Source organism: Rhodofomes roseus (assembly GCF_022264815.1).
Source record: "Rhodofomes roseus strain CIRM-BRFM 1785 chromosome Unknown C8Q71scaffold_4, whole genome shotgun sequence".
Lineage (NCBI taxonomy): Eukaryota > Fungi > Basidiomycota > Agaricomycetes > Polyporales > Fomitopsidaceae > Rhodofomes > Rhodofomes roseus.
This window is the reverse complement of record NW_025952960.1, coordinates 1,719,294-1,735,585: the sequence shown is the minus strand read 5'-3', so window position 1 is coordinate 1,735,585 and position 16,292 is coordinate 1,719,294. Positions and strand designations below refer to the sequence as shown.

At 56.1% G+C, this 16,292-nt stretch overlaps 7 protein-coding genes across 7 annotated transcripts; 4 read left to right on the top strand and 3 right to left on the bottom strand.

Moving 5' to 3' along the window:
• Positions 1–1,868: 1,868 nt before the first annotated feature.
• Positions 1,869–3,473, top strand: C8Q71DRAFT_742942 (uncharacterized protein). The gene is made up of 8 exons (XM_047922871.1): positions 1,869–2,134; positions 2,190–2,345; positions 2,413–2,491; positions 2,539–2,647; positions 2,715–2,734; positions 2,790–2,854; positions 2,911–2,951; positions 3,011–3,473. Exons 1-8 carry the CDS (start codon positions 1,901–1,903, stop codon positions 3,339–3,341), a joined length of 1,035 nt encoding a protein of 344 aa, XP_047782510.1. The 5' UTR covers positions 1,869–1,900; the 3' UTR covers positions 3,342–3,473.
• Positions 3,474–3,950: 477 nt separating this feature from the next.
• On the bottom strand, positions 3,951–5,998 carry C8Q71DRAFT_435459 (uncharacterized protein). The gene is made up of 5 exons (XM_047918520.1): positions 5,901–5,998; positions 5,767–5,840; positions 4,841–5,709; positions 4,119–4,786; positions 3,951–4,067 (listed from the first exon to the last, which is right to left on the bottom strand). Exons 2-4 carry the CDS (start codon positions 5,784–5,786, stop codon positions 4,164–4,166), a joined length of 1,512 nt encoding a protein of 503 aa, XP_047782509.1. The 5' UTR covers positions 5,787–5,840; positions 5,901–5,998; the 3' UTR covers positions 3,951–4,067; positions 4,119–4,163.
• Positions 5,999–7,014: 1,016 nt separating this feature from the next.
• C8Q71DRAFT_721460 (uncharacterized protein) lies at positions 7,015–8,799 on the top strand (the record flags this gene model as incomplete). Its single annotated transcript, XM_047921457.1, has 6 exons — positions 7,015–7,176; positions 7,583–7,681; positions 7,744–7,958; positions 8,144–8,242; positions 8,376–8,415; positions 8,557–8,799. 6 exons carry the CDS (start codon positions 7,015–7,017, stop codon positions 8,797–8,799), a joined length of 858 nt encoding a protein of 285 aa, XP_047782508.1.
• A 1,413-nt stretch (positions 8,800–10,212) lies between these two features.
• C8Q71DRAFT_694856 (uncharacterized protein) lies at positions 10,213–10,444 on the top strand (the record flags this gene model as incomplete). The annotated part of the gene is made up of 2 exons (XM_047919902.1): positions 10,213–10,291; positions 10,338–10,444. Coding segments are annotated over 2 exons (186 nt in total), but the record flags the coding sequence as incomplete, so codon positions are not given.
• Positions 10,445–11,629: 1,185 nt separating this feature from the next.
• Positions 11,630–12,263, bottom strand: C8Q71DRAFT_435315 (uncharacterized protein). The gene has a single exon (XM_047918517.1). The coding sequence runs from the start codon at positions 12,173–12,175 to the stop codon at positions 11,675–11,677; it is 501 nt and encodes a 166-aa protein (XP_047782506.1). The 5' UTR covers positions 12,176–12,263; the 3' UTR covers positions 11,630–11,674.
• On the bottom strand, positions 12,219–13,509 carry C8Q71DRAFT_435319 (uncharacterized protein). The gene is made up of 4 exons (XM_047918518.1): positions 13,488–13,509; positions 13,278–13,421; positions 12,356–13,223; positions 12,219–12,300 (listed from the first exon to the last, which is right to left on the bottom strand). The coding sequence occupies exons 2-4, from the start codon at positions 13,295–13,297 to the stop codon at positions 12,298–12,300; spliced, it is 891 nt and encodes a 296-aa protein (XP_047782505.1). The 5' UTR covers positions 13,298–13,421; positions 13,488–13,509; the 3' UTR covers positions 12,219–12,297.
• Positions 13,510–15,388: 1,879 nt separating this feature from the next.
• C8Q71DRAFT_854897 (uncharacterized protein) lies at positions 15,389–15,893 on the top strand (the record flags this gene model as incomplete). Its single annotated transcript, XM_047927123.1, has 3 exons — positions 15,389–15,616; positions 15,663–15,776; positions 15,843–15,893. The coding sequence occupies 3 exons, from the start codon at positions 15,389–15,391 to the stop codon at positions 15,891–15,893; spliced, it is 393 nt and encodes a 130-aa protein (XP_047782504.1).
• Positions 15,894–16,292: the final 399 nt, after the last annotated feature.

Here is a 16,292-nt window from a genome sequence, read left to right as displayed (position 1 = left end):
GAACCAGACGGTGCCAATATGGCTACGATTGGAGTCTCTCCCCCTACGGCAGCGTCTGCTAGACGCGTTCGAAGGATGGTCGCACCCGTGTACACGGCTCTGACCGCCTCGGGCCAGCAGATAGTCCGCAGGGTGCCATCGCCCTTGGCAAACACAAAGAGACGGTGGTCCGGAGTGTGCACTGTGTGCTAATTGAAGATTTCGGGGAGGGAGAGCGACCCATCTAATGGCGGAGGCCGGAACGTAGTACTCGACCGAGCCTGCGTCTGAGGCGGAGGAGGGAGAAACCGACGAGAGACCATTGTTGAGAGCGAGGGCTTCCGGCTGCAGGGACGAGTCGAGGATCGAGCATGTATAACGCATCCAAGTACACCATTTACCATTTCCCGAGTCTGCCATTCGATCAAGGTTCAAAGGTGTTCAGCGCTCAGCATCCGTCACTGTCGCGTACAGTGGTAAGCAACGCAGTGGCAGCAAATTGACAACTTATCGTAGTACTTACTCACATCTGGACTTCCCAGTCGCGTTGGCAGTAATTGACATGGAAGTCTCCGACGCAGGGACAGCTCGAACCCACGTGAGTCACCGGTACCGGTATCCACTAGTAGTAGTACCTTAGACTGTCCCGCCCCGCCGAACTCGGCGAGTGGGCCGAGGCCGCGAGAGGATGACCCTCTTGGGACGAGTGTGTGACAGGGATGGATGGGGCAGCGGGGTCATCTAATGCAGTAATTGTCGGGTAGCTTAGTACGTAGTTCTATGGGTTGTGATGTTGTACCTATGTAGTGAGCGCTGTCGCCGTCAAGAAGCCGATGCGCATTTGCGCTATCGGCCGGCGGCTAAATGGACCCCCCTCCTCCTCCTCCTCCTCCGAAACTCGAACGCCACAGGATTCAAGACAGGAGGTCAGCAACGTTGAAGAGATACACTAGTACTGGCGGTTTGTCTGTCAGAATAACGTAGGGAGCAGTGCTTGTTCGCCACCGTGGCGTGTGAGCGGCGCTCCAATTGGACCCACCGCTCGTGATCCTCCTCCACGAAGCTCAGCAAAGTTCCAGTCATACCACCGTACCTGTGCAGATGGCTGCTACTGTGCCCCGCCGACTTCCCCAACCGCTTCCGTGACATGTCGTGAGTACTGGGAGATAATGAATGTTGGTATCAACGCCGACTCCGGCGCCGCATGCGTTACTCCATAACCTTAAGCTTCTCATTGGCAACAGCGGAACACAGCTCGACTGAAAATGTACGGTACTGTACCACTGCGGGCGAGTCTGTCACAGTGAGTGATGATATCTGTTCAACTCACATATTCACTGACATTAATCTGGTGGCGGTGCGTGGCACCTGACAAGGATAGTAACGACCTGTATATCACAAAACGTCGCAGCGCGGCTGTCCACAGCAATCCTCGAGTTGACAATTTGAAAACCTAGGACAAACGTATGCTGTCGAGGCTCCAGGGTTTCCTCTGAAGACGTAAACTCGCTCACTGTAATTGACTATGGCAGTGCAGGTACGACGTGTCGTGTCCACGGTATGGTGCGACCTGAACATTGAACCTTAGCATCCGCGCGCACAAGGCAGAGGGGCGTGCGGCGCAATTGTCCCTTCCGTCATCAGGGAGCAGTCAACACCAGGCATATGTTGCATGTCAATTTACTGCTGTGACCCGTCGTTTCGCATTCATCATGAATGTTCCCCGGCGCGCCTCCTACTTCTTTGGGTTCTTAACTTATGTCAATCCAGCATCCCACTATCTTCTGCACGAAGCTTCTTCTCGCGCTTGCTTGATCCATGGGGCCATTAAAGCGCGCTGCGAAGACGCACGGGTCGGCGTAGCCATCTGCGTGTTCGTGCACTGAGCTTCCGACCTTCGTGTTCTCCCTCAGTCATCAAGATGCAACAAGTTCCTCTGGTAGCAGCGAATGTCGCGACCGTCTTCATGGAGAGTTTCCTCTACGGCATCTTCTTCGTGCTCTCCGTGTCGTCCATCTATCTCTTGGTGCACCGCCAAAGGCAATTGCTGCAGCCGACGCTCCCACACCTCGCCACCGCGTCTGTGGTGTTCAGGCACCTCTGCAAGACACCCATGTTCCTCGGGGCGATCGCGCTGTCGGTAACGATCACTGCGGTATGTTCGCTCCCTATCGAACGTCCTCGTCGCTGACATCTCGGTGCGCCTCCAGCATTGGATACTCACGTGCATCCGCACGTTCCAAGCATTCGTATACTTCGAGGGCGGAACAGATCCCATAGCGTTCTACGGGAACCTAAAACAGCTCACGGAGGTCGTCAAAACGGGATTCTTGATGGCCTCGTTGATCCTTGGCGACACCATGGTTGTTCGTACCACCTCCGCGCGTACACGCCGACTCGCCAAGCTGACGCAGTATATTTTTGTACTTATAGATCTATAGGCTATGGGTCGTCTGGAACCGACGCACGGCTATCGTAATCTTCCCGCTATGCACACTCGCGGGACTCACAGGTCAGTGACATTATGCTGTGAGAGCTGCAGTCGCCGACACAACGCAGTGTGCGGCATCGGCATAACCTACCAGATCACTCAATCCTATCCCGGGGAGAACGCGTTCGTGTCTCAAGCCGGTCGTTGGATCACCAGCGACTGCGTATTCACACTTTGGTGAGCATACTAGTGGTATCCCCGGTCGTCGCGACCGATGTATTCTCATACCTATTCGATGCATCAGCACCAACGTCTACAGCACTGGTGAGTTCCTTGACCACGCGCACCAATAGTACGTCTAATCTGCATATTCACTAAGCCATGATCGGATATCGCGTTTGGACGTCACGGCACGTCAAACTCTACAGCGGGACGAGCCTTGTCGTATGCCATTCCATATCTGCGCTTTTCAGTGGTACCAGTATCTGACTGCTCTCCAGAACGTATTGACAACCTTCATAGAAAGCGCTGCTCTCTACACGTGAGTCTGCGTCGTCGCGACTACCCCTCGCTGTATAGCTGACTGACTCTGGAATGCAGGGCGTGGACGACGTTGTTCTTCATCTCGTACCAGACCAACTCCAACCTGCAGTTCACGGCGGTCGACACCTGGTCGGAGATGTCCGGCATATCGTTCATGCTCATCAACGTCAGAGTCGGACTGGGCTGGGCGCAAACGGGCTCGCGCATCCAGTACGACTCCCGTGCCGGGTCAAATAGGACGACCAACCGCACGGACAAGTCATCAGGGGGTTCGTACCAGATGCGCCCGCTCGCCGTGAAGATCACTAGCGTAGTGGACCATGACGACGACCTCAAGGCGAAGTGCGCGGAGAGCGATGGTGGAAGCTTCATTCCGAGTTCTCAATGATGCACGTTGCGGCGAATCGCCCTATGATTTTGTGTACTTCACTTATTGGTTGATTATACAGTGCCGCGCACCGTTTGGCACTGTGGTCGTGCTCGCAGCCAGGTGATCGTTGTTGCTGTCCTCAGGTGCTCTGTGGACAAAAAGCTCTCTCACGTACATCACGACTATCTATGTAGTCCGATAGATACAACACATCCATATCCAAGCCATAGTCAACCTTTCCGTGAGGACAAACTCTTAAGTTTTCCGCCCCCGCGTGTGGCATACGGCCGGGCCAGGTAAGAACCGCATAGCAGATGGGCCCTCCCAGTCAGTCTTTCGGTACGTCCACGTTGGGACCTCACCATTATCTCACACCAGTCGGTCGACAGCAAGTCCGAAGCATTAAGAAACACACTAGCTGTATGGACATTACGTAGCGGAAACGCAACGAAACCGTACCTGTGACTCTCTCCGCCCGAGGGGAGCCTCCTGCAGCGGCTACGTTGAGCTCGAGAGCACCAAGCTAGTAGGGGAGGTAGATCCGCCGTGTGCTGACATACCCAGAGTGCGAGGGCGTTCGCTCCGAGTACACTGCTACGCCAGCGAAGATGTTCTACGTGAGGACACACTTGGATGAGTATTGCGGGGACATCCCGCGCATAGTGTTACGTCTCTACATAGGTCATCGCCGCTCGCCTCTCGGCGAGGCAACCAAATGCGCAAAACGCGCCGCGTACGATAACACTACAGAAATCAGGTGAATAGAGGTATGCATGGCAACTTTTGTGCACTCACAGGACTCGTTACACAGACACCGACGAGTGTACAACATGAGGACGGTCAGCCTGACGTATCCGGCGCATGCGCAGCGTCGTCCTCTCGCTGCACCTCTACTCCGCTTTTGGCCTTCTGGTTTTTCGTCGCTTTATGAATTTTATCCATGTTACGACGCCAGTTATCGTGCTCTTCGATGCTATAAACGATGCTAAGAAGGGGACTCAGTGCGTCTCTGCCATTACATCGGACCGAATGTATCACGTACGTCCATATGCCCCGTCTATCGCACCCCGGCATCTTCCGTCTAACGAGCTCGTCCCACCGGCCACAATGCTCTCTGAATGATGATTCTGAATCAAACAACTTGACAAGCGGCAGCCAGTCGTTTTCAAAAACAAGGAGGCCTAGGCATATACCACCCGGTGCGATATTGGCGAAGCGATCTGCTTGCAATATATCATCCAATCGCACCAAGATCCCATCTTCCTCCATCATCGTCACCGCCCCATCGAAGTCGGCGGCTGCATGATCTGCACGAGATAAAAATAAAACAGAAAAGGCCATGAGATGATCTGAAGGGATTCGAGAGACGATATGAGGAATCCAGGACCACGCAACAAAGGGGTGGAACAGGCGAATCTCCAATCGCCACAGCCTTTCATGGCGTGACAGGTTGAGGTGTCGTTCTACTTACATTCATGGTCAATCAGATAATCGGAGAGCGAACGTATACAACTTGCCTACGGTGGAATCAACAGTGTGACTGTCCACGGAGGAGGCGGAAGCAATCCAGAGCACGAGGACTTCCACTGAGGCCGCACTTGCATCCAATAAAGCTTGAGTTCTGCTTCCTGCGGAGGATGAGGTGAAGTCGCCGTTAACTCCGAAATAGAGCGTGTGTAGCCGGGAAGCCTGGCTGATCCGAACGAGTAGGTCTTCAACCGCAGGCGCAACCCATTGCACTTCGAGGACCTCCAGGATTGCACAGTTCAGCGGGAGAGAGACAGTAGAGACTGGGTGTTTCTGTGAGCAGGCGACATTTATGCAATGCAGATATCTCATGGCAGGGAGTGCTGAGATAAGGCGGGCCAGCTGGGCGATGCTCGACACGGTGACGTTGGCGATGGCTAACGTGTGGACAAAGTGAAATGCGGCGAGATATCCGAAGTCTTCCACCCTCATCAAGCCAACGGGCCATTCCGCGTCCTCGATGCTGATCCTCGACAGCTCCGGGAGCTTCCCGGCAAGCATGGCGGCAAACGTTCCGAGATGTTGCATCAGTGAACGCTGTCGAGGCGTATGACCCGAGATGACGACCTGTTGGACGACACCGCGGAGGCGTGGTCTCTCGTGGAGTGTCCTGGAGAGTGAACGGACGTCGTTCCGGTCACGGAGGTGAACGCGCTGACGGAGATGGTACCAGGTGTGAAAGTACCAATCCCTGCATACCAGTGCGCATGATTGAAGAGCTAGGAGAGCTGGATTCCCAGCCAGAGATGTGTAGTGAAGATTCAGTCCCGCCGCAACGTGGTCAATGATCCGTCCGCAGATCTCGGTGGGCAACCGCGGAGCCGGGTCATCCTGAGATGACGCTCCGGAGGCGGCCGCCCTACTAGTCCGTGTACCGTATCAGCACGTCTCGCGCACCAATTGAACTTGTACTCACGTCGATGCACATTCTTCCATGTCGGTACAACGGATTGTACACAGACGGCAGAAGTGCGAATGTGTCTGGAGATTCTGCGAGGATGGCGAATTAGGAGCCTGGCACGGGATTCGTCTTCAGCAGAGGCGCCCTACCAGTAGTTGATCCTGAGACTACGTCCGTTGGTGTGATGGAGACAACACGAGACGTTTTGCTGCTCGTCGGCACCGCGAGGAGGTCGTGACGTATAGCGAGGCTGCCAGTACGTTCTGCAAGGTAAATCACATCAGCACGATTCGAACACTACCCACACAGCCGATTGACTCGTATCTGTGACGACTACTGACTTTTCGTTGCCACTGCTATGTGAAGGAGTCGCAGCCTGCGAATGAAGGGGAATAGGCGGAGCTAGTGGCAGAGGCTGATCAGTGCGATGATAGTATATATCGGAGTAAATAGCGCTCACCGGCACATATAGAAGCTAGGACCGTGAGCAATCGGATACGGAGGACCACTGTCCTTGGGTGCGGTGCGAGCTGTCCTGAAGAGCGCGCAGAAACATGAGTACTGGACGTTGAACGTTGAGTCTATTCGAGATACTTATGCTCGTCGATAATCAAGAAGGACCACTTGGACGCGAAATTCAGATCTCATGTTCTCTGTATCAGCAGACCGTTCGAGTACCAGATCGTGCGGTCGGAGTGGAAGAGACCACCAATATGTCAACATCACATCTATTTGGGGTAATAAACGATAGTCTACGTTGCGGCTCCTATATGTACAGCCTCCATCCGCCCGCCTGTCAAGGAAGGCAGCGCCAGTCAGCTATGTCCAGCCACGCATTCAACACAACGCTTACCTGCATGATGCCCTGCGGCCTGGCCTGTCCTATTACACGAGTCCATTACTGCCCCTTGACCGGGACCTATCGTACCTGGACGCTTCCGTTCTCATTGAATATAAGCGACCCGTTGAAGAACGTCGTGATCTGCCGGTGAGTGAACGTCGCGGGATTGGTGAGAGCACAGACGAGGGAAACGCACATAGTCTCTCGCGTAACTTCATGCAGTACGTCCTATGCAGAGACCACAGAGCTTGCGTACCTTGTACATGTTGATTCCAGACACTTTGGCCCTATTCCCGACGGGCCGTGGCCAGGCTGGCAGCAGCGATCACATCGTCAGGCCTCGCGCTCGGTTTGCTTGAGATTCTCTCGAGATTCGGCGCAGAGGAGGGAGCGGCGACAAAACGGGTGGATAAAGATCATACATGGCCAACGGGGCGTGCATAGGGTTGGAGCGCAAGTTGAGGAACCAAGGGTGTCGCACCCAGTTACTGAAGCAGTGGAAGAGAGTCGTGGATGAAGTCTCGTACGACATACAGCCCGGTAAACACCATGAGGAGGAGGAGAAGATGGGCCATTTAGCCGCAGTGTGCGCGTGTCTACTACGCGAGGTCCTGCCCATGGAGGCGGCGGCGAGTAGTCGCGCAGGTCGTCGCTGGTCCGGTCGTCGACGGTGGACGCAGCCGCCGTCGGCCCGCCAGCCCGCCCGTCCGATGTTTATCCGGCGTCGGTCGCGGACGCTGCTCGCGGCGGCGCCCCGGTCGACACCAGACGGTCTCCGCCACTGCCAGGCTCTCTGCTCACTTCCAACACAGCAACCACCAGCACCTCCTCCGCTCACTAGCACCGCAAAACCACTCGGGACCTCCTCACTTCCTCGCAGCACAGTCGCATCTCCTCCGCACATGCTACATAACTTCATCAGCAACCGTCTGCGATCTGCGAACACAACCACGATGATATATACGTGAGGGTGAACAACCTCTCCATCAGCCTCGCACCTGGTCGCAGCGCAGTCCCGAGCTCTTCCCCACCACGCTCCGCCCCAGCCAGCGTGCCCGCCCTCTCTGGGATTACAACGCGGACGGTTCGGTGAGCAAATGCCCATCATTGCGCACATTCCACCCTACTATCTTCGCACACACCCATGGCAGGAACCACACAACCCGCCCTTATCGTCCAGCAAGGACACCGTCGTCGTCGACGAGCCGAACGCATACCGGCAGGTCCTCTTCCCCTCCCGCCGCGTCGAGCAGCTCGATAGCGTCGCACCTGCGCGCGTCCCTCTGTCCACGCCCTTTGCTTCGCTCGCGTACGCCCTGCTGTTCCCTCAGTCATATGCGCCTCGGCACCCCGCGGAGAAGCTCATGTAACGCAAGCTCGGCGCGGTCCACGCAGGCAAAGGCCACTCCTCGCGATCAGCTGGGCTCGCCACGTTGGGCCCCCGATCAAGGACAGGTGGAACGGAACAAGTTTGGGGGCTCGGGGACCTGGTCAGTTCCTTCTTCGCTTCATCGATATCGTCTGCTGATTCCGGTGGTACGGTCGCTCTAGATGGCGGAACCCGCCGCTTGCGGTATTGACTTCAATGGTGCGGGCGCCGCGATCCTTAGTGATCTCCGAGTCGTCCATGCCATTTTCGGCCTCATTCGCGTGCGTGGCACCACCTACCAAACATACAGGCTACATGCATATGGCCAACCCACCAACCGCGGACTAGTAGCTGTTGCTCTCTCTGCCCGGCTCCGGTACCTGCGCTTGGGCCGCGACTGACGCGGTTGAATAGTGACGGGATTTTGAAGGAAACGGAGAGCACATTCGACGAGGTGAGTAGTGACTTCCTGTATGCGTTCATCCTACTCGTCCTACGTACTCGGGCTTCGTTGTATGGCCTGCGGAACAGTCTGTCCGGCTGAGCGCCGCTTCAACGACCGAGTCAGCGCCGTTGTTTCAACCGGCTCTGCTAGTATAGTCGACCCCGGAGGACCGTGCGCACCGCTCAGCGCGGTTACCGTCTGGGCGCCACGAATCCAATGACCAAGTCGCTCCGCAAAGGTGCAACGCAGAATGTCGCGCTCGGTCAGCCTCGTGGCTCCTGCTGCGGTAGGAGGCATGGGCCCGCGCCCTCGACATGTATGGAGGACCGTCCCAGCCCTAGCTCAACACTGTCTATACGCCAGATGGATAGGACAGACGGCGATACCTTTTGAGCATCTCAAAGGCGTATACTCGCTAGTGCTCCTGAGCTGTGCCCCACCTCTGACTACCATGTGACGAGGATAGGTGCGTGATTGCATCGTTGGGACCTGCTGATAGGCCGTTGTAAGTATCCTCGCACAGTAATTGTTGCCAGCTGGCTTACGCGTTTACTCAGGAAACAGGCGCGTCGGATCGTGACCAAGCGTCGCCCGTTGTAGAGTCACAATAGGTGGTTCACGCTTCAGTTTGGCGTTCAACAGATTGCGACATTCCAGTGAAGACGTACCACTGGGGCCAGCTAGCGCCACGGAGGAAGAAAACGGCGAGTCTGCGTTGAAATGGGGACGCGCAACTGGGTGAATGCGGGGAAGGACGGTGCTGGGCATGCCGGCGTCACAGCGTACACGGTCGAATGGTCGCGCCGTCGCATACTGAGCTATATACGAAAGGCCTACAGCATGGGACGTAAACCCGGACCGCAGATTCGTCTGTACGCGTCCGAAGGCATCCTGGAACCTGCCGTAGGTTTCCTCAGCCTGGGGAGCCGCGCAGGTGCTGCACCGCCATCAGCCTGCGCTCTTGTCCCCGACGCTCGTTAGCTCGCGCCGCAGACGGCGCAGAGAGGGCGGTGCAGGCTGACGCGACGACCGGTCCCGTGCACGACAGGCTGGAACCCTAGAGTAGGGTTCGTGCTGAACGCCTCCTGCTGCGCGCCACTTACCCACCCAGCGGCGGCCCGGTCCCCCATGCCAACTCGTCGCCTCATAACTCGTCCTTATTCTTATAAGCTGCTTCGACCGAGCTGCTCACTTGCACAACTTACGTCAGCAATGTTGTACCGCACCGCGCGCTCAGCGCTCAGCACTCGGTACTCGGTACTCATGATCAGTACTCAGTACTCATCAATGTTCCTCCTCCTCTACGCGCGTACGGTCTCGCTCTCCTACGTTGCCGGGCGCGCTACAGTCGGCATCAGACCCCAGGACTTGTATGCATAAGGAATGTCCCACATTGGCTGCTTCTGCCGAATGCGGCGTCCCCCACATCCCTGCTACACATCGCGTCGACCATCGCTCGGCTCTCGCCGGCTTATAGCTCGCGGTCGAGTGTCGGAAGTCTGTCCTTGAATGCGGACATTCGGCCAGGAGCGTCTGCGCTGCCTCCATGCTCAGGATGGTCCCTCGACTAGTCTCAAGGTACTACCTCTCCGCGATGTCTCTTCCCGGGAGGCGCTTCGTCAACTGCGAGAGAGGACGTGCGCATGCGCGACCGCAATAGAACGGTGCGAGCTGCGGGGAAGCGCTCGATGTGCCTCCCCGGCGACGAGCCGGTACGATGTCCTGGGCCCACAACTGCGCTCTGTAGGGGCGGGTGTCATCGTGGGCGGAGTCACAGGATTGCGCAGTATATTGTTGTATTTTTCGATATATAGGCTATGGGTCGTCTGGAACCGTCGCACGGCTATCGTGCTCTTCCCGCTATGCACGCTCGCGGGACTCACAGGTCAGTGACACATTGTGAGAGATGCAGTCGCTGACACACCACGCAGCATGCGGAATCGGCATAACCTTCCAGTCCACTCAATACTGGCCCGGGGAGAACGTATTTGTGTCCCAAGCCGGTTGTTGGATCATTAGTGACTGCGTATTCACACTTTGGTGAGCATACTGGTAGCATCCCCGGTTGTCACGACAGATGCAGTCTCATACCTATTCCCGTAAACGACGTTTTTCCTCATCTCGTACCAGGCCACCTCCAGCCTGCACTTCATGGCGGTCGACACCTGGTCGGAGCTGTCCGGCATATCGTTTAGTATGCTCATCAACGTCAGGTCGGACTGGGCTAGGCGCAGACGGGCTCGCACATCCAGTACGACTCCCGTGCCGGGTCAAATAGGACGACCAACCGCACGGAGGAGTTATCAGGGGGCTCGTACCAGATGCGCCCGCTCGCCGTGAAGATCACTAGCGTGGTTGACCATGACGACGCCCTCGAGGCGAAGTGCGAGGAGAGCCCTGGCGGAAGCTTCATTCCGAGATCTAAATGATGCACCTTGCGGCGAATCGCCCTATCATTTTGTATATTTCACTTATTGGTCGATTTCGCAGTGCAGCTGCAGCGCACCGTAGTCGTACTCGCAGGCAGGTGATCGTTGTTGCTGTCCTCAGGTGCTCTGTAGACAAAAAGCTCTCTCACGTACATCACGACTATCTATGTAGTCCGATAGATACAACACATATCCATATCCAAGCCACAGTCAACCTTTCCGTGAGGACAAACTCTTAAGTTTTCCGCCCCCGCGTGTGGCATACGGCCGGGCCAGGTAAGAACCGCATAGCAGATGGGCCCTCCCGGTCAGTCTTTCGCATCGGTACGTCCACGTCGGGACCTCGCCATTATCACACACCAGTCGGGCGACAGCAAGTCCGAAGGCATAAGACACCGCGCTAGCTGTATGTTTCAGCATGCTCTGTCATGAACATTACGTAGCGGAAACGCAACGAAACCGTAACTATGATCTCCGCCCTGGAGCTAGCCTCCTGCAATGGCCGGTGAGCTCGAGAGCACCAGGCTAGCAGGGGAGGTAGATCCGTGCGCTGACATACCAAGAGTGCGAGAGCGTTCGCTCCGAGTACGCTGCTACGCCCGCGATGATGTTCTACGTGACGACATCCTTGGATCAGTATTGCGGGGACATCCCGCGAATAGTGTTACGTCTCTACATAGGGCATCGCCGTCCGCCTCTTGGCGAGACAATCAAATGCGCAAAACGCGCCGCGTACAATAACACTACAGAAACCCGGTGAACAGACGTATGTATGGCACTTTGTATGCACTCACAGGACTCGTTACACCAACACCGGTGAGTATACACGATTAGGACAGTCAGTCTGACGTGTCCGACGCATGCTCGGCGTCGTCCTCTCGCTGCACCTCTACTCCAGGTTTGGCCTTCCGGTGTTCTGTCGCTTCATGGATTTGTTCCATGTTTAGACGCCAGTTATGGTGCTCTTCGAGGTTATATACGATACTAAGAAGGGAACTCAGCGTGTCTCTGCCATTAAATCGGACCCAATGTAACACGTACGTCAATATGCGCCGTCCATTGCAGCGCGGCATCCTTCGTCTAACGAGCTCGTCCCACCGGCCACACTGCTCTCTGAATGATGATTTTGAATCGAACAACTTGACAAGCGGCAGCCAGTCAATCCGATCATGGTCGAAGCCTAGGCATATACCACCCGATGCGATATCGGCGAAGCAATCTGCTTGCAGTATATCGTCCAATCGCACCAAGATACCATCTTCCTCCATCATCGTCACCGCCCCATCCAAATCGGTGGCTACATGACCTGCACGAGATAAAAATATAACAGAAATAGCCATGAGATGATCTGACTGGATTCGAGAGACGATATGAGGAATCCAGGACCACGCAACAAAGGGGTGGAACAGGCGAATCTGCAAATGCCACAGCCTTTCATGGCGTGACAGGTTGAGGTGTCGTTCTACTTACATTCATGGTCAATCCGATAATCGGAGAGCGAACGTATACAACTTGCCTACGGTGGAATCAACAGTGTGACTGTCCACGGAGGAGGCGGGAGCAATCCAGAGCACGAGGACTTCCACTGAGGCCGCACTTGCATCCAATAAAGCTTGAGTTCTGCTGCCTGCGGAAGATGAGGTACCCTCGCCATCAACTCCGAAATAGAGCTTTCGTAGCCGGGAAGCCTGGCTGACCCGAACAAGTAGGTCTTCAACCGCAGGCGCGACCCATCGCACTTCGAGGACCTCCAGGCTTGCAGAATTCAGCGGGAGAGAGACAGGAGAGACTGGGTGTTTCTGTGAGCAGGCGACATTGTAGCAATATAGTTCTCTCAAGGCAGGGAGTGCTGAGATGAGGCGGGCCAGCTGGGCGATGCTCGACACGGTGACCTCGAAGATGGTTAACGTGTGGACGAGGTGAAATGCGGCGAGATATCCGAAGTCTTCCACCCTCATCAAGCCAATGGTCCATTCCGCGTCCTGGATGGTGATCATCAAGAGCTCCGGGAGCTTCCCGGCAAGCATGGCGGCAAACGTTCCGAGATGTTGCATCAGTGAACGCTGTCGAGGCGTATGACCTGAGATGACGACCTGTTGGACGACACCGCGGAGGCGTGGTCTCTCGCGGAGTGTCCTGGAAAGTGAGCGGACGTCGTTCCGGTCACGGAGGGTAACACGGCGACGGAGATGGTACCAGGTGTGAAAGTACCAATCCCTGCATACCAGTGCGCACGATTGAAGAGCTAGGAGATCTTGATTCCCAACCAGATTGCGGTAGCCAAGATCCAGTCCCGCCGCAACATGGTCAATGATCCGTCCGCATATCTCGGTGGGCAACCGCGAAGCCGGGTCATCCTGAGATGACGCTCCGGAGGCGGTCGTCACACTAGTCCATGTCCCGTATCAGCACGTCTCGCACACGAATCGAACTTGTACTCACGTCGATGCACATTCTTCCATGTCGGTACAACGGATTGTACACAGACGTTAGAAGTGCGAATGTGTCTGGAGATTCTGCGAGGATAGCGAATTGTGTTTGTTTGTTGTTTGTAAAACCCGTTTATTGTCGCGTTAGGGCGAAGCCCTATGTAGACATAGATAGCGAATTAGGAGTCTGGCACGGGATTCGTCTTCAGCAGAGGAGCCCTACCAGTAGTTGATCCTGAGACTACGTCCGTTGGTGTGATGGAGACAACACGAGACGTTTTGCTGCTCGTCGGCACCGCGACTCGGAGGAGGTCGTGACGTATAGCGAGGCTGCCAGTACGTTCTGCAAGGTAAATCACATCAGCACGACTCGCACACTAACCACACAGCCGATTGAACTCGCATCTGTGACGATTACTCACCTTTCGTGGCTGCTGTTCGAAGGAGTCGCAGCCTGCGAATGAAGGGGAATGGGCGGAGCTAGTGGCAGAGGCTACTATCAGTGCGATGATAGTATATATCGGAGTACATAGCGCTCACCGGCACATATAGAAGCTAGGACCGTGAGGAATCGGATACGGAGGACCAGTGTCCTTGGGTGCGGTGCGAGCTGTCCTGGAGAGCGCGCAGAAACATGAGTGCTGGACGTGAAACGTTGAGTCTATTCGACATACTTATGCTCGTCGATAATCAAACAGGACCACTTGAACGCGAAACTCAGATCTCATGCTCTCTGTATCACCAGATCGTTCGAGTACCAGATCGTGCGGTCGGAGTGGAAGAGACCACCAATATGTCATGCAACATCACATCTATTTGGGGTAAGAAACGATAGTCTACGTTGCGGCTCCTATATGTACAGCCTCCATCCGCCCGCCTGTCAAGAAAGGCAGCGCCAGTCAGCTACGCCCAGCCACGCTTTCAAAACAATGCTTACTACCTGCGTGATACCCTGCGGCCTGTCCTGTCCTAGTACACGAGCCCATTGCTACCCCTCGACCTGTCGTACCTGGACGCTTCTGTTCTCATTTATTATGAGCGACCCGTTGAAGAACAACGTAATCTGATCCTCTGCCGGCGAGTGAGTATCGCAAGACTGGCGAGAGCACAGACGAGGGAAACGCACATAGTCTCTCGCGTAACGTCACATTCTGTGACAGAATGTCAATGCACATTGACGTACCAACGACGTACATGCAGTACGTAGTATGCAAAGACCCTAGAGCTTGCGTATATTGTACATGTTGACTCGAGACACTTGGGAGGCTCTATTAAGTAGTCTCCCGTGGGCAGATTATCCAATTCATTCAACCTCCGCAGGCTCCGGATATTCTTGTCTCAGTTGTCTGACGGCTCTATTCCCGACGGGTCGTGACAAGGCTGGCAGCAGCGATCACATCGTCAGGCCTCGCGCTCGGTTTGCTTGAGATTCTCTCGAGATTCGGCGCAGAGGAGGAGCGGCGACAAAACGGGTGGATAAAGATCATAGTACATACAATGGCCAACGGGGCGTGCATAGGGTTCGAGCGCAAGTTGAGGAACCGAGGGTGTCGCACCCAGTTACTGAAGCAGTGGATGTAGTCTCGTACGGCATACAGCCCGGTAAACACCATGAGGAGGAGGAGGAGGAGGAGGAGGAGGAGGAGGAGATGGGTCCGGTCGGCGACGGTGGACGCAGCCGCCGTCGGCCCGCCAGCCCGCCGATTTAATATTCAATGTTTACGGTCGACTCTGGGTCGATACCAGACGGTCACTGTCTCTGCTCACTTCCATCTCCTCCTCCTCCAACAACAAAGCAAGTGCTGGCACCTCAAATATTCAATGCCTCCCCTCCGCTTGCTGGCACGGCAAACCATTCGGGACCTCCTCACTTCCTCGCAGCGCACAATCACATCTCGTCCGCGCATGCTACATCACTTCCTCTGCAGCCGTCTGCGTTCTGCGAACGCAACCATGATAGTCTATACGTGAGGACGACCAACCTCTCCATCAGCGCACCTGGTCGCCGCGCAGTCCCTCTTCCCCCACCCCGCCCCGCCCCGGCCAGCGTGTCGCCCTCTCTGGGATTACAACGCGGACGGTTCGGTGAGCAACTGCCCATCATTCCGCGCACATTCCACCATAATGTCTTCGTGTCTTCCACGACGTACCACACAACCATGGCAGGAACTAGACAACCCGCCCTTATCGTCCAGCAAGGACACCGTCGTCGTCGACGAGCCGAACGCATACCGGCAGGTCCTCTTCCCCTCCCGCCGCGTCGAGCAGCTCGATAGCGTCGCACCTGCGCGCGTCCCTCTGTCCGTGCCCTTTGCTTCGCCTGCGTACCAGCCCGCGTACTTCGCCCCCTCAGTCATATGCGCCTCGGCACCCCGCGGTCAAGCTCATGTACCGCAAGCTCGGCGTGGTCCACGCAGGCAAAGACCACTCTTCGCCTGCAGCTGTTTTCGCCACTTTGGGCCCCGGTCAGGGCCAGGTGGAACAGAGCATGTTTTGGGGGCTCGAGATCATGGTGAGTTCCCTCGCACTTCGTTCCATCTATATCGTTTGCTGATTTTCGGCGGTATGGTCGCTCTAGATGCTGGCGTCACAGCGTACACGCTTCGATGGTCGCGCCGTCGCATGCTGAGCTATCAGCGAAAGGCATACGATATGGGACGTGAACCCGGACCGCAGATTCGTCTGTACGCGTCCGACGGTATACTGGCCCCTGCCGTAGGATTCCTGGGGAGCCGCGCAGATGCTGCACCGCTGTCAGCCTGCGCTCTTGTCCCTGACGCTCGTTGGCTCGCGCCGCAGACGGCGCAGAGAGGGCGGTGCAGGCTGAGAGCGACGATAGGTCCCGCGCACGACGGGCTGGAACCCTAGAGTAGGGTTCGTGCTGAACGCCTCCTGCTGCGCCACTTATCACCCACCCAGCGGCGGCGCGGTCCCCCATGCCAACTCGTCGCCTCATAACTTGTCCTTATTCTCATAAGCTGCTTCGACCCAACCGCTCACTTGGAAAGCTTACGTCAGCAATGTAGCA